Here is a 17,691-nt window from a genome sequence, read left to right on the forward strand (position 1 = left end):
TGGGGAGCAGGTGCGCGTGGGAGGAGTCCGGATTCCGCCCAGCTCCGGAGACAGACAGGTGAGGGAGGGGGGAAGACGAGGGCACAGGGAGAACAGAACAGGAATCGTGACAGGGCAGAACAGGGATCATGACAGAAGTAAGCAATGCAATAAAAAGATATCACTGAACTAATTCTAGCTTTTGTCTTGTGTTGGCAGTGTAATACAAAACTGCAGTACAGAGGGGAAAAATATTATTATAATGGTGTATAATTCTGCAACAGCCCATAGCAGAATACATATATACATACACACGTGGACAAAATTGTTAGTACCGTCGGTTAATGAAAGAAAAACTCACAATGGTCACAGAAATAACTTGAATCTGACAAAAGTTAAATGAAATAAAAACTCATGATACAGACCTGGACAAAAATGATGGTACCCTTAACTTAATATTTTATTGCACAACCTTTTGAGGCAATCACTGCAATCAAACAATCCCTGTAACTGTCAATAAGACTTCTACACCTCTCAGCAGGTACAGTGAGGCAAATAAGTATTTAAAAACCCTGTGATTTTGCAAGTTCTCCCTCTTAGAAATCATGGAGGGGTCTGAAATTTTGATCTTTGGTGCATGTCCACTGTGAGAGACATAATTAAAAAAAATCTGGAAATCACATTGTATGATTTTTTAAAAATAATTTATTTGTATGTTACTGCTGTCTATCAGCTAGAATTCTGACACTCAAAGACCAGTTAGTCCACCTTTAAAAAATCAACCTCCACTCCACTTATTATCCTAAATTAGAAGCACCTATTTGAGGCCATTAGCTGCATAAAGACACCTGTCCACCCCATACAATCAGTAAGACTCCAACTACTAACATGGCCAAGACCAAAGAACTGTCAAAATGCACACGAGACAAAATTGTAGACCTCCACAAGGCTGGAAAGGGCTACGGGGCAATTGCCAAGCAGCTTGACAAAGCTGAAAAAGAGCTGAGACCACCGTTTCCAAGGTTACTGTTAGTAATACACTAAGATGTCATGGTTTAAAATCATGCATGCCACGGAAGGTTCCTCTGCTTAAACCAGCAAATGTCCAGGCCCGTCTTAAGTTTGCCAATGACCATTTGGATGATCCAGAGGAGTCATGGGAGAAAGTCATATGGTCAGATGAGACCAAAATAGATCTTTTTGGTCTTAATTCCACTCGCCGTGTTTGGAGGAAGAAGAATGATGAGAACCATCCAAAGAACACCATCCCTACTGTGAGGCTTGGAGTGGTATCATCATGCTTTGGGGGTGTTTTTCTGCACGTGTGTGTTTAAAATACTTATTTGCAGCAGTAACATACAAATAATTGCAAAATCACATGGTGTTCAAATACTTATTTGCCTCAGTGTATTTTGGCCCACTCCTCATCAGCAAACTGCTCCAGTTGTCTCAGGTTTGAAGGGTGCCTTTTCCAGATGGCATGTTTCAGCTCCTTACAACGATGCTCAACAGGGTTTATTCGGAGCTCATAGAAGACTTTAGAATAGTCCAATGTTTTCCTCTTCTTGGGTGTTTTAGCTGTGTGTTGTGGGTCATTGTCCTGTTGCAAGACCCATGACCTGTGACTGAGACCAAGCTCTCTGATACTGACCAGCACATTTCTCTCTAGAATCCATTGATAGTCTTGAGATTTCATTGTACCCTGCACAGATTCAAGATACCCTTTGCCAGATGCAGCAAAGCACTCCCATTACATAACAGAGCCTCCTCCATGTTTCACAGTAGGGACAGTGTTCTTTTCTTGATATGCTTAATTTTTCCATCTGTGAACATAGAGCTGATGTGCCCTGGCAGAAAGTTCCATTTTTGTCTCATCTGTTAATAGGACATTCTCCCAGAAGCTTTGTGGCTTGTCAACATGTAGTTTGGCAAATTCCAATCTGGCTTTTTTATTATTTGTTTTCAACAATGGTGTCCTCCTTGGTCATCTCCCATTAAGTCCACTTTGGCTCAAACAACGGCGGATGGTGCACACTGATGTTCCTTGAGTTTGAAGTTCACCTTTAATCTCTTTAGAAGTCTTTCTAGGCTCTTTTGTTACCATTCATATTATTCGTCTCTTTGATTCGTCATCAATTTTCCTCCTGCGGCCATGTCCAGGGAGGTTGACTACAGTCCCATGGATCTTAAATTTCTGAATAATATGTGCAACTGTAGTCACAGGAACATCAAGCTGCTTGGAGATGGTCTTATAGCCTTAACCTTTTAACATGCTTGTCTATAATTTTCTTTCTAATCTCCTGAGACAACTCTTTCCTTTGCTTCCTCTGGTCCATGTTGAGTGTGGTACACACCATGTCACCAAACAACACAGTGACGACCTGTAACCCTATATGTAGGCACACTGGCTGTTTACAAGATTGTAGACACCTGTGATGTTAATTAGTGGACACACCTTGGATTAACATGTCCCTTTGGTCACATTATTTTCAGTCTTTTCTAGGGGTACCATCATTCATGTTTCATGAGTTAATTTTTTTTGTTTATAATTCTGTTGAAGCATGTTTGAAAAGCAATGTCTGACTTTCGTCTGTTAAATTTCATATATTTTTTATTTATTACTACTTTTGTCAGATTAAAGTTATTTCTGTGACCCTTGTGAGTTGTTTTTTTTTTTTTTTCATTAACCAACAATTTTGTCCACGTGTGTATATTTGAAAGAGAAATAGTAGTTAGATTTTATTGCCATGTTTTGCGACTAGATGAATGGGTGTTGGCTTGTTTCTTGTTGTCAGTGCCATAAATGTCCTTGGTTGGGTGGAGGCTTTACAGTGGCTTCGGTTGCCAAGTGAGTGAGTGAGTTATGGTCAGGTGCTGTAATGGTTTGTAATGCAATGATCATCAGAATCGTACTGTCTCAATTTATAAACTATTTCAATATTTGCATTAAGCAGTGTAAATTTTACATTTTTGATCCTCTAATAAGAATGGAATTATTAAAGTCACAACATGTAACTTTTTAGTCCAAAAATATGCGAAAATACTTATTTGTTTTTATAGTGAATTGTGATTGGGCTTGCATCTCCACAAACCCAACTCTCATTTGGCCTGAAGAAGGGATTCTTCCTGCTTGTCTCAGTTGAAATGTTGTTCCTTTGGCTATAATCTACAGTATGACATAAAGCATATCAGTCTCAATGGAAAATGTTATGAAGTATGGTTTTAACTTTATATTTCCATGGAATCATGCAGGTGACATTCCCTCTCCAGAAAGCTAATGTACTTGTCTTAAACATTGACTTCTAAATGTGAAGTTTCATTAATTAAACAAAGACGACATTTTCTTTTTATTTTATTTTACGTTTATTACCAAAACCATTTATATTTTTAATGGTTAAAGCAGACTATAGAGATCTGCATTGTGTCATCACACCTCGTAGAATTTTCAGTTCCTAATGTTAAATGTAGTTTTTAATATGCTAAATAATAAACTTGGAGTGTATATATATATATATATATATATATATATATATATATATATATATATATATATATATACACACTTGGTGTGTGTGTGTATGTATATATATATATGTGTGTGTGTGTGTGTGTGGGGGGGGGGTGTGTGTGTGTGTATATATATGTTGTTGTTTTTTTTTGGGGGGGGGGGTTCTGACTAACATGACCTCTCTATCTATCTCTCCTCAGGTGTGTCTGAAAGCACCCGCCAAAATGTCGACAAGTCCCAGAGCCTGAAGAGGAAGAAGGTTGTCGCGGGGAGCCAGCTCAAAAAAATCCCCAAATCTCCAGTAAAAAAACCTTTACAGTCAAAGCCATGCGACTCTGCTGTCCAAGAAACGCTAACAGACAAAACTACTCCACTGTCCTCCTCCTCCTCATCAAATACTCACATCCACCAGTCTACAGTGCCAGCTAGAGGACAAACAGAGATCCAAAATGTTCAAGCAACTGCAAAATCAGCAAAAGAAGGGATTCTGGAGCAAGATCAGATAATAAAGGCACCAATATCACCAAAACCATTTAAAGTTGAGAAGGCATCTTTAGATACGTCTCAACCAACTCTAACTGAAACTAGCAAAACGCAATCTCCCGAACACGAAGAAGAACCTTACCACAGTAGTGCACCGTTAGATGTTTTGCTAAAAGCTATGGAGCCAGATTTTAGCACGTTAGCGGAAAGGAAAAATCAGCCAGTTTCGAAAGTTAGCACGCAAACTACCATCGGAGAAGTTCAAGCTGTGCCTACACTTAATATTGGAATACAGTCTTCACATATGCAAACATATTACATTGACAAACAAGGGAATTTTATTGGGATAGCAGCGCCAATACAAGGAACAGTGCAAGCAGGGACACAAACTTTGCAAAGTGGGACTCATTTCATACCAGTTGCAAATCCTGAAAAGCCTAGATTGCAAATGAGTTTTAACCCAGGACCAGTGGCCATAACCCATGGGTCAAATGCGTTACCGCAAAGCCAACCACCAATAGTCCAAACTTGCCAGTCTTTATCTGCAACTGTTCCTAGTTCTATTCAGGTTCCAGTAACTCCAGGAAGCAACCAAGTTCAAATGGCAACTGTAATGAGTTTCGGAGATCAGATTTCCAAAGACCAAAAACCGAAGAAGCAAGGAAAATACGTTTGCGAATATTGTAACAGAGCATGTGCCAAACCAAGCGTGCTGCTAAAACATATCAGATCCCATACAGGTGAACGGCCATATCCGTGTGTGACCTGTGGATTCTCGTTCAAAACAAAAAGCAATTTGTACAAACACAAAAAATCCCATGCACATGCAATTAAACTAGGTTTGATGGCAAGATCGGAGTCAGGAGGTGGTTCATTATCCCAAGAATCAGAAAAAGGAGGAGGGACTCATTCAGAGACAGAAGATACGGGAGAGAGTGAAGAAGAAGGAAGTAATCATGAGCTAGAACAAGATTTAGCACCAAGTAATATTGTAGCAGTTTCAGAAAGTAGTTTGCAAAGTTTAAACCAAGCTTGTCAAAGTGAAGTTGATCAACTGAATGGGGTTGATTCTTGCAAAATTCAAACTCCGAAATCTTACGAGCCAAAAGTCACAGCTGCGCTTCCAAAAGTTGTTGTCTATCCAGTTAATGTTTCACCACTGAGAGCGGACAGCCCAAGAGTTACCATGGCAGCCCCGGAGCAAGCAGCAGCACGTCAACGGGAATTCCAATCAGCAAGTTTGAGATCAAGCATCACAGTTTTGTCATCGCTGAAAGAGGTTGACGGTACAAATGTGTCAATAGATGTAAGTGAGGATGAGAATCAACAGTGCAAGTCCCCATTACTGGGAGGGCACGCACAGCTCCAACGACAACAAGCAACCGATTTCTCCCAACAACAACAACCAAAATACTTGCTTAGTCCAAGGAGCTTGGGTAGCACAGATTCAGGCTATTTCTCCAGATCAGAAAGTGCAGATCAAGCCATGAGTCCACCAAGTCCATTCGTAAAAATAACTCCACCTCTAGAAATTGACAAAAATGTTCTTCCAAGTATGCCACCAATTGCTGCAACTGTAATGCATATGCAACCTGAGCAAAAAACAAGACCAATAGAAGGGCAGATGAGACCACCACTAGAACCGAAAGCACTGTCATTAGAAGAACGTATTTCCAAACTGATTTCTGACAATGAAGCGGTCGTTGATAATAAACAACTGGATAGCGTCAAACCAAGGAGGACTTCTCTGTCAAGGCGAGGTAGCATAGACTCACCCAAATCATATATTTTCAAAGATTCTTTTCAATTCGATCTCAAACCAATCGGGAGAAGGTCCAGTTCTAGTTCGGACATCCCAAAATCGCCATTCACGCCCACAGATAAGTCAAAACCAGTGTTCTTGCTATCTGTACCTTCGCAATATCCTCCAATGGACTGTTTGCCAATAACTAGAAGTAACTCAATGCCAACTACTCCGGGACACTCAGTGTTGCCAGTCAATGTACCTCTGCTCCCGCACCCATTACGAGTTTGCCAGTCTTTTGATGAGAAAATTAGCACACTTAGTGATGATGTCTTCTCTTCTGCACCTCCAACCCCAAATCCGGCAATGCACACAAGAACATTGGTCAGACAAGTAGCTGTAGAAGATTTTTCCACAAGCCACGACGGACATGGTCTTCCAACTGTGAGGTCTATGGACGAGGGTTATCAAGGACTGCCAAGTAATCTGTCAGAACTGATGCATCGCAGCAGATCATTCGAACACAACCAAGAAAAAAACAGGAAACCACTGCAAAACAAAGGTACAATGTATGAATGTGAAACCTGTCGGAATCGGTACAGGAAGTTGGAAAATTTTGAAACTCACAAGAAGTTTTATTGCTCAGAATTGCATGGTCCAAAAAACAAACCAGTTAAAGAGATTGAGCCAGAGGTTTTCCATGTACATATGCAACAGCCAATAACCTCAAGGTCAGCATCTGGTTTGGGAAATACTGATCAACAAACATCTTTCAGGAAACGTAGAATGAAAATGAAAAGTGTTGGAGATGAGGATGATCAATCGCCAACGGATACGGTCCCGCCTTGTTCGGTTAGTTTGGATTCAGAACAGTTGACAACAGCCAGTCGGACGTTTTCTCCCCATGCAGTTATCGTAGACGTACAACTGGAAAACAGCCAAGCTAAGCTACCTCAAATTCAACTTGTAGCAAGAGGTACATCCGATGCAAGACTTGCACCGATACAGGAAATGAAAATTGCAAATCAAGGGGAGCTACAAAGACAAGGAAGTGGGACATCAGTTATAAGGCATACTAATTCGTTAAGTAGACCGAATTCGTTTGAGACAGAATCCATGGACAGAGCATCTCCAGTGGAAAATATAGAAAAAGATCTCGGGAACAAGTCCAAAGCCAACCAAGTAGCAAATATTACAAAAGATACATGCCATGAAAATAAATCTAAAACAGGGGATTTTGGGAAAGCAAGAGCAACGCAGTACAGTGAAGGAAATGTTAAAATTCCGACTACTCCCGTGCATCAGTCCCGACTTGTTCGCCAAAACAACATCCAAGTTCCTGAAATACTTGTAACAGAAGAACCAGATAGAGATTCTGACTCACAAAATACAGATTCAAAAGAAAAGTCAACCGATCAATTTAACTGGCCGCAAAGAAGCGAAAGTCTGTCAAAATTACCTGCGGAAAAGTTACCACCAAAAAAGAAAAGAATCCGATTAGCACAGATGGATCAATCTTCTGGAGAATCCAGTTTTGAGTCAAGTTTGTCCCGAAGTCTAAGCAGAGATAGTAGTTTGTCTCGTGGGTCTAGTATTTCGGCATCTTTTGACAGAGAAGAATCTTTGAGATCAGAAAGTCCATCTAGGGTGGATTATGTCAACAAAAATTCAGATTTACAAGGCTTGCCTGCAGCTTTTAACACTTTAAATGTCCCAGGAACTATGCGTCGTGCCGCTTCTGAACAAATTACATGCACGCAACCATCCGTGGAGGTTTCAACTGAGCATCGAAGTAAGTCTTTTGATTGTGGAAATGTATCACCAAGCAGTTCTCCATCTCCAGTCGGTTTGCCAAAAAGTGCATCCCAAGTACCGCTTATTGAAAGAAGGCGTGGCCCACTGGTACGGCAAATGTCATTAAAAATTGGTCCCGAAAGCCAGCAACCTGTTCGTAAAAGTGTCATGCCACTAGAAAAAGTAGCTAATGTTTACTCTCTAACGCAAACCAAGCCGCAGCAAATTCATATTGCCAGTAGGAATACAATGAGTCACCCTTTTGTACTGCAGATAGGAGAGAGGCCTTTGCAAAAGAATGAACAGCTTGTGCAAAGTATAAACCTGGGTAGTCCAACGTTACAACCGCAAATTTACGGGCTTCCTCATCCCTGGCACCAGACATCAAGAGTTCAAATCTGCCAAAAAGCTCAACAACCTCTCAATCAGATCCTAGTTTGCCCGGAAAATTTGGAAAACAAGTCAACAGAAAAAGACAAGGCCAATTTTGTTCCCAAGTATCAACTTCCCTGCTCGACTTTTAGGGGTAACCAAACTTTTACATTCTCAAACATGCGAGGAACTCAAATTGCTCTGCCAATTTTAACCATACCCATTGCCAATCCTATTTTGGGTATTTCAAAATCTTCAGAATTAATGCAAAATGTCGCACCACAAGCTAGCCAGCAAGCTAGTGAACCTCAATCGCAAGCTAATGCCATACCGCTTCCACAAATTTTGATAACTCACGAACAAATTAACCAAGCTCCAACACACAAAAACATAGTATTGCCAACTCAGTCTATTCAAAATGATGCAAAGAAAGAAAATCCACCAATCCAACCAGCCAACAGTCCGAGTAGCAACATAGAGCTAACATCTTCAATTGGCCCAATACGATGCACACAAAAGCTAGCATCTGTATCGCTGTGCCCGCAACAAGAGCAAACTGCATCAAGTAAACGCATGCTATCTCCAGCAAACAGTTTAGATATTTATATGGAGAAGCATCAAAAGCGTGCTAAAGATGAACACGGGGTGGCTTGCCTCACAGATGGAAGATCGATAAATTATTTGAATTCAAAAATGTCTGAAGTTACTAGACAAAGAAAGCTAATGCTAGTTAGACAAACTTGCACAACCGAACCAACGGATAGCCCAATAGAAACAGAAGCACCTCCTTTGTCACCACTAAAATCTGAAACTGTGAAGGAGGGAGAAGCTAGCGAGGATGACGTTAAACCAATGTCACCTGATAGCGCTGGAATTGAAAAAGAAACATGTACAGTTATACCTGAAGAGACTGGTACAAATACTGGAAGCCAATCTATGCCAATTACAAAGACGCAAGACAAGATTGAGGAGCAAACATGGCTACTGGCTAAATCCCCGATAAGACCTTCCAGTTTTAGTAGCGGACAAGTCAAGTTAACAACATCAGTATCAGTTGTAAATACTAAAGATAGCCATCGCTTGTCATTCCCGAGTCTCAAAACCACAACAACATACACGTGGTGCTTTCTGATGAAGAGGAAATCAATCCACGTACAGCAGACTGATTTGAAAACTTCAGCCTATTTGACATGGTCAGTTTTGCCCAATAATCCAAACCCACTGGGGCTGGCGACCAAGGTGGTGATGTCGCTGTTTGATTCGAAACAAAGCTCAAAGAAAATCATCTACACGTCGGCCATAAAGACGAGTGGGGTCAAAGATATACTGTCCTACTCTGGGAAACTGAAGGACATCATGCCCAAGGTGAGTAAAAACAGTGGTAGAAGATTTATAGATGCAACTGTTCATAATAATGTAATGTATAGAGGTTTTTCACTGTCCATCATCCATCCATTTTCTTCTGCTTATCCGGGGCCGGATTGCGGGGGCAGCAGTCTAAGCAGGGACTCCCAGATTTCCCTCACTCCAAACACGTCCTCCAGCTCCTCCGGTGGGACCCCAAGGCATTCCCAGGCCAGCCGAGAGACATAGTCCGTCCAGCGTGTCCTGGGTCTTCCCTGGGGCCTCCTCCCGGTGGGACATGCCCAGAACACCTCCCTAGGGAGGCGTCCAGGAGGCATCCAGAGCAGATGGCCGAGCCACCTCAGCTGGCTCCTCTTGATGTGTAGGAGCAGCGGCTCTACACTGAGCTCCTCCCGTGTGACTGAACTCCCCAGCCTCTCCCTAAGGTTGCACCCATTTTGGCCACTTGTATCCGCGATCTTGTCCTTTCAGTCATCTCCCAGAGCTCATGACCATAGGTGAGGGTAGAAGCCTAATTGACCGGTAAATTGAGAGCTTTGCCTTCCGGCCCAGCTCCGTCTTCACCACAACGGACCGATACAGCGACCGCATCACTGCAGACGCTGCACCAATCCACCTGTCAATCTCACGCTCCATCCTTCCCTCACTGGTTAACAAGACTCCGAGATACTTGAACTCCGCCACTTGAGGCAATGCTCTCCACCCACCCAGAGAGGGCAAACCACCTTTTTCCGGTCGAGAACCATGACCCTGGATTTAGAGGAGCTGATTCTCATCTCAGCCACTTCACACTCGGCTGCAAGCCACCCCAGTGACTGTTGCAGGTCCTGGGTCGAAGAAGCCATCAGGACAACATCATCTGCAAACAGTAGAGATGAGATCCTGTGGTTCCCGAACCAGACCCCCTCTGGCCCCTGGCTGCGCCTAGAAATTCTGTCCATAGGTATAATGAACAGAACCTGTGACAAAGGGCAGCCCTGGCGGAATCCAGCATGCACTGGGAACAGGTCTGACTTACTGCCGGCAATGCAAACACATCTCCTGCTCTGGTCATACAGGGACCGTACAGCCCTTAGCAAAGAGCCCCGGACCCCATACTCCCAGAGCACCCCCCAAAGGACACCACGAGGGACATGGACGAATGTCGTCTCGAGGTCCACAAACCACATGTGGACTGGTTGGGTAAACTCCCATGAACCCTCGAGGACCCGTTGGAGAGTATAGAGCTGGTCCAGTGTTCTACAAACAGAACGAAAACCACACTGCTCCTCCTGGATCCGAGGTTCGACTATCGGTCAGATTCTCCTTTCCAGTACCCTGGAGTAGACCTTACCGGGAAGGCTGAGGAGTGTGATTCCCCTGTAATTGGAACACACCCTCCCGTCCTCCTTGTTATACAAAGGGACCACCACCGGGGTCTTCCAGTCCAATGGTACTGTCCCTGACCGCCACGCGATGTTGCAGAGACATGTCATCCAAGACAGTCCCACAACATCCAGAGATTTGAGGTACTCGGGACGGAGCTGCCTTGTTAGCTGATGGGACTCCTGAGCCAGCCGATGAGTACCAGTGGGCCAAGCGTGCCGTGGCTCGTGCGGTCACGGGGGCAAAAACTCGGGATTGGGAGGAGTTCGAGGAGGCAATGGAGGAGGACTATCGGACGGCCTCAAAGAAATTCTAGCAAACCGTCCAACGCCTCAGGAGAGGGAAGCAGTGCTTCACCAACACTGTTTACAGTGCGGGTGGAGAGCTGCAGACCTTGACTGGGGATGTTGTTGGGCGGTGGAAGGAATATTTTGAGGATCTCCTCAATCCCCTCATGTCCTCTGAGGAGGAAGCAGAAACTGGGGATCCGGAGGCGGACTCGACCATCACCCTGATATGGCTGAAGTTATCGAGGTGGTTGGCAAGCTCCTTCTTGGCAAGGCTCCGGGGGTGGACGAGATCCGTCCCGAGTAACTTGGATGTCTCTGGATGTTGCGAAAGCTGTCTTGGTAGACACGTTACTGCAACATTGCGTGGTGGTCAGGGACAGTACCGCTGGACTGGCAGACCGGGCTGGTGGTGGAAGGGGAACTGAAGGTTGTGTTCCAATTACCGGAGAATCACACTCCTCAGCCTTCTCAGTATGATCTATTCCACAGACCGGAGAGAAGAACCCGACCGATAGCCAAACCTCAGATTCAGGAGGAGCAGTGCCATTTTCGTCCTGGTCGCGAAACACTGGACCACTAGAGGGTTCATGAGAATTTGCCCAACCAGTCCAGATTTTTGTGGATCTGGGGAAGGCATTTGACCATTATCTTTCATGGTACCCTTTGAGGGATGCTCCGGGACCAGGGCCCTTTGCTAAGGGCTGTCCGATCCCAGTATTTCCGGAGCAGGCACTGTGTTCGCATTCCCGGCAGTAAATCAAACCTGTTGCCCGTGCATGTTGGACTCCACCAGGGCTGCTCTTTGTCAACGGTTCTGTTCATTCTATTTATGGACAGAATTTCTAGGCGCAGCCAGGGGCTGGAGGGCGTCCGGGAACCACACACGCTTCATCTCTGCTGTTTGCAGAACAGATGTTGTCCTGATGGCTTCATCGAGTTAGGACCTGCAGCAGGCACTGGGGTGGTTTCCAGCCAAGTGTGAAGCAGCTGGGATGAGAATCAGCACCTCCAAATTCAAGGCCATTGTCAAGTATCTCAGAATCTTGTTCACGAGTGAGGGGAGGATGGAACGTGAGATTGACAAGCTGATCGGTGCAGCATCCGCAGTGTCACCAGTAAGTCAGACCTGCGGTCGCTGTATCGGACTGATTATTGTGCTGTATGTCCCTACCCTCGCCTATGGTCATGAGCTTTAGGTAATGACCAAAAGGAAAAGATCTGGATCGGTTTTCTCCGCAGGGTGGCTGGGCACTCTCTTAGGGATGGGATAAGGAGCTTGGTCACATGGGAGTAGCTAGGAGTAGAGTCGCTGCTCCTCCACATCGAGAGGAGCCAGCTGACGTGGCTCGGGCATCTGTTCAGGATGCCTCCTGGACGCCTCCCTAGGGAGGTGTTTTAGGCATGTCCCACCAGGAGGAGGCCCCAGGCAAGACCCAGGACACTCTGGAGGGACTTTGTCACTCGGCTGGCCAGGAAGTACCTTGGGAGAAGCTGGAGAATGTATCTGGGGTGAGGGAAGTCTGGGAGCCCCTGCTTAGACTGCTGCTATTGCGACCCGGCTGTGGATATGCGGAAGAAAATAGATCGATGGCAAAAATAAGAAAATATTTGAAGTTGAATAAATCCTTAAAAACAATTTTTTATTTTATTAGCATTCTAGTTGACATAACTTTTATTATTGCAAGTTTTTATCCACGAGACAGTGGTGCACTATGTAACTTTTCTAGTGGAGGGAATGCCATCTGCTTGTCTCCATGAAAATGTTATTGCTTTGCCTCAAATATTCCACAGTATGGCATTAAAGTATCTCTTAGGCCTCGGTGATATGGGAGAAAAAAGAATAGATTTTCGTTTTGATCTTCTTCCCTCCTGTTGAAAACAGACTGGTGGAGGAGAAATCCACATGTAAAATTTGGAATTAGTTTGTATATTAAGCCTAAAAGCATGCAAGCGTCATCGCTAGCAACAGAAACATGTGCACAATCACACTACCGATATCCGTGCACTAAATTAGGTCTTAAGTTTCACTCATGAATGGTGAGAAAATGGTCATTTACTTAACACAAAAGTCAAATACTTACTTGGTTTGGCAAACTTCAAAAAAATGTATTAAAGTATGGATAGTGCTAGTAATGTAACAAAATACATGTACTATTTTGTGCATTATGTCAACTTGTCATTACTTCCCTCTTCGATCATAACTCGTCTATTTGCTCCTATGTACAGGTGCCATTGCCTCAGAAGTGTAAGTCTGCTGTTGGGAGACCCAAAGCTCAGCCAGAGCTTCAGAGCAGCCTTGAGTCAGACAAAGAGCTGTCCACCAAGAGTGAACCACGACGGGTCAAAATATTTGACGGAGGGTATGTATTTACAATCTCATATATTTAATGTATATTAAATCTAAAATGACAGAGAAAGCCACTATTATAAACAGTCTGTATTCACAATATAGAATTTGATTATCATCATTTCAGATGGAGGGCAGGGGCCTAAAAACTCTATCCGAGTATAACTTTAAAAGAAATATCCAAACTTATGATCCACAGCCTTATCATGATTTGTTTGATTTCCACAAACTTGTAATATAAATTTCAGTTTAATCTCTCCTGATATAAATACTTATTTTTTCCATAAATTGTTTTTGCATTAGTCCCATCCAGTCTCGCAAGTGCACTTGGAATTGGATACAGAGAGATAAATAGTAGAGTTTTTAACATGCCCCCTTTTTAGGTGACTAATCGATCAGCAGGAGATGTCTTTATTTAGTCAACTGTCGTAATGCGGGCAAATAGGACCAAGAAGTGCAGTACTCGGGGAATATTTACAGTGTTTATTTACAGAAGTGACAAAATAGTACAGTACGAGGGTTTATCTGGCGGTGAGCAGGAGGCAAGGTGCAGCCAGGATCCAGGAGCGGAACGTGGAGCGCAGCAGAGACAATGATGTGGGCAGCACCAGGGCAGGGAGCAGAGTGCAAGCCAGGGTCCGGGGGCGTGGAGTGCAGAGACAAGACAAGACAGTAGGGTCGAAGCAGGGTCGGAGCAGAGCGGGGAGCGCTGGAGCTGGGACGGTCCAGCAAGCAGGATGTTGACACGCGTACGATCCGGCACTAAACAGGATGAAGATACGCAGACGATCTGGGAACGTGTGTCTGTTCCTGGCTCCTCTTATCCACAGCAGGTGGTGGTGATTGCGCAGGTGCGCACGGGAGGAGCCAGGAGCTCCGCCCAGCTCCGGCAGGTGAGGGAGGGGAAGATCAGGATAGGAGGCAAAACATGGGGGAGGAATGGTGCGGATCGTGACAGTACCCCCCCCAAAGAGACACCTCCAGGTGGACCACCAGACTGATCTGGGTGGGCAGAGGGGGACCGGCTGGAGGGAAAAATGTCACTGGTGCGGACCGGCTAAATTTGAGAAACGTGGAAGACTGTCCAGTAGAGCAGCAACTGGCCTGATGAGGGGCAGAAGACACAAGCAGGTCCCTGGACAGAAGACGGTGTCCAGCGGAGCTGCGATGGTCCTTACAAGGGGCAGAGAACACGAGGAGATCCCTGGTCGGAAGATGGTGTCCAGCGGAGCTACAACGTTCCAGGCGAGGGGCAGAAGACACAACGAGGTCCCTGGACAGAAGACGGTGACCAGCGGAGCTGCAAAGGTCCTTACGAGGGGCAGAGGACAGAGGATGTCCCTGGACGGAAGATGGTGTCCAGCGGAGCTACAATGGTCCTGAGCAGGAGAGAACAGGTCAGGACAGGACGGCGAGCAGGGAGCAGGCCCGTGAGCAGGAGACAGAGCCGACAGGAGGCAAAACATGGGGCAGGAATGGTGCGGATCGTGACAGTCAACTATAGATAATTGTAATGTTTTCTGTTGATGTTATATGTCAAATGAGCTCTGGGTTTCCTCTCAAGAGACAATACAATGTCTAAGTCTAAAGTGTATATCATGTCCACAGGTACAAGTCAAATGAGGAGTACGTGTATGTGCGGGGTCGTGGCAGAGGGAAGTACATCTGTGAGGAGTGTGGCATCCGCTGTAAAAAACCCAGTATGCTCCGAAAACACATCAGGACCCACTCAGATGTGAGGCCCTACCACTGCAACCATTGCAACTTCTCCTTCAAGACCAAAGGTAGTTTATTTAAAGGAGGGGTATTACACTTCTACAGGGTATTAAGCTCTAACACATTACATATTTAGATCACCATGTTACCTTTTATTGTTTTAAAAATGCTATATGCACCGAAAACAACGTATCGAGGTCACTCCCCCTTCAGAATGATATCATAACTCTCACAACAACCCGCTCACAAAACATCACATCAGGTTTGTGAAGTTGTAGTGTGTGAATTGTAGTTTTATATCATGCTTTTGTGTATTTATGAAAAATGACCAGGCAGGAGCATGGGTGATGTAGGCTTGTGGAAGGAGCCTTGTACAGGCTTGTATTAAAACACAAGCAAACTAAAACGGTGTGTGTGTGTAGTTTTTAGAGATAATTTAGTCTCTCACAGGTTGTTATTTGGGGTGTTTTCATCTTTTGAGTATGCTTTCTTTAAAATGGAGCTAAAACAATCACCGGCCATACTCTACTTAGTCATATACAAACCTCCTCAACACTGTGTAAATTTTATTGATGGTTTTACTGAGATGCTCATCAGTCATATGCACCGACTTTGATGGTTTACTCATTTGGATAATGTGTTTGACAGAAACGCTAAAGAGTTCAGTCCTGTCCTTGACCTTTGGTCTGACTCAGCATGTCAGCGAGCCCACCCACTACAGAGATGACACTCTGGACCTGCTCATTACAAAAGGGCTAAATATTTCAAATGTCAGTGTGGTGGGTGTTGCTCTGTCTGATCCTTTAAGTGTCTTCTTTGACCTGTCATTCCCAAACCAGTGGCTGGTTCTGCAGTTGTTTGAAGAAGACACAGAAATGATAACACAGGTGCACTGTTCATGGAAATGATAGACTTTGAAAACATGTTCTACATGTTCTAATGTTGATAATTTGTTGAACTCTGTGACTTTAAGTGTTTTGAATTTACCCCAATGAAGGTTAAAATGATTAAAGATGAGCAGAAAGCACCATGGAGGAATGATGACAGAAAAAGGGAGTGCAGAGCGGGAATGGCACAAGTCAAAGCCCCAGTGTCATAATGGCTGGTGTAGGGCGGAACAAAGAGTGCAGAACTCGGGGATTTACAGTGTTTATTTACAGTTTGTGCAATAAATAACATAAGTTCATTAAACCATGAACTTGCGTTGCGTTGTGAAGAGCGGAGACGGGAACAGGGAACAACCAGGACCGAAGTGAGGACAGGATTGGGGACAGGTCGCTGGTGTGGATGGGCTTGACCTGGGAGACATGGAAAGTCAGGTGGATGCGGAGAGATGGGGGCAATTGCAACTGAATGGCGGACGGATTTATGATCTTGGTGATCTTGAACGGACCAAGAAAACGGGGGGGACAGTTTGCGGGAGTCGGTCTTCGGGGGATGGTCTTGGATGAGAGCCACACCATCTGGCCAGGTTGGTACTCGGGAGCCGGGACGCGGTGACGATCGGCTGCTGCCTTGGTGAGTGCCCCCACTCGGAGGAGGGCGGTCCTGGTTTTACCCCAGACCCTGCGGCAGCGCTGGAGGTGATGCTGGACGAATGGGACTGCTAGGTCCCTCTCTTCTGTGGGGAAGAGCGGGGGCTGATAGCCGAGGGACGCTTGGAACGGAGATATACCCGTGGCCGAGCTCACTAGGGAATTATGGGTAAGCTCCTGGAGCTCCTACTTGCTCACCAGGGCAAGTAGGAGCTCCAGACCACGGGGTTTGTGGAGACTACACACCGTAAGGCCGATTCAAGGTCCTGGTTGGCCCGCTCAGTCTGCCCATTGGACTGCGGGTGAAAACCGGACGTGAGGCTGACCGTGGCACCTAGACCCTCGCAGAAGGCGCGCCACACCTGGGACGTGAACTGGGTGCCTCGGTCCGACACGATGTCCACAGGGATGCCATGTAGACGGAAGACATGGTTGGTAAGTTGATCAGAGGTTTCTCTGGCAGTCGGAAGCTCAGGCAGAGCAATAAAGTGGGCGGCCTTCGAGAAGTGTTCCACCACGGTGAGGATTACTGTATTCCCCTGGGAGGGAGGAAGGCCAGTGACGAAGTCCACCTCCACATGGGACCAAGGCCGCCTTGGGACTGCGAGAGGGATTAAAAGACCAGAGGGTCGTGAGTGGGAAGCTTTAGCCCGGGCACATACCTGGCAGGCCGACACGTAGGCCAGGGTGTCCCTGTCCATGGTGCGCCACCATAAGTGTCGTTTAAGCAGGGAGAGGGAACGACTGACACCGGGATGGCAGGCAAATTTGAAGCCGTGGACCCACTCAAGCACCTGAGAACGGACAGAGTTGGGGACAAAAAGTTTGCCAGGTGGGCCGTTACCTGGGTCGGGGTCGTTGGCCTGGGCCTCCCGGACCGTGTCCTCTATCTCCCAATGTAGGGCAGCTGGAGGGAATTATGGTTTCGGCGGAGGCCGAGCTCTCCTCCGACGTGAACTGGTGTGAAAGTGCAACGGGCTTGACATTCCGGGATCCGGGACGGTAAGTGAGGGTGAAATTAAAGCGACTAAAGAACAGGGACCAGCGGGCTTGACGGGAGTTGAGGCGTTTAGCGGATTGTATATACTCCAGATTCTTGTGATCTGTCCACACCACGAATTGCTGTTCCGCCCCCTCAAGCCAGTGGCGCCACTCCTCTAAGGCGAGTTTGACTGCTAAGAGCTCCCAGTCCC

At 45.5% G+C, this 17,691-nt stretch overlaps 1 protein-coding gene across 1 annotated transcript in view; it reads left to right on the top strand.

Annotated features, from left to right (window-relative positions):
- Positions 1–17,691, top strand: part of hivep1 (HIVEP zinc finger 1) — a 106,622-nt gene that overhangs the window by 71,044 nt on the left and 17,887 nt on the right. Inside the window, exons 4-6 of the mRNA XM_033991494.2 lie at positions 3,688–9,245; positions 13,127–13,260; positions 14,856–15,031. Of these exons, the coding sequence (XP_033847385.1) occupies positions 3,688–9,245; positions 13,127–13,260; positions 14,856–15,031 (5,868 nt within the window). The remainder of the gene's footprint in view (positions 1–3,687; positions 9,246–13,126; positions 13,261–14,855; positions 15,032–17,691) is intronic.

Source organism: Periophthalmus magnuspinnatus, chromosome 11, assembly GCF_009829125.3.
Source record: "Periophthalmus magnuspinnatus isolate fPerMag1 chromosome 11, fPerMag1.2.pri, whole genome shotgun sequence".
In the NCBI taxonomy this organism is placed as follows: domain Eukaryota; kingdom Metazoa; phylum Chordata; class Actinopteri; order Gobiiformes; family Gobiidae; genus Periophthalmus; species Periophthalmus magnuspinnatus.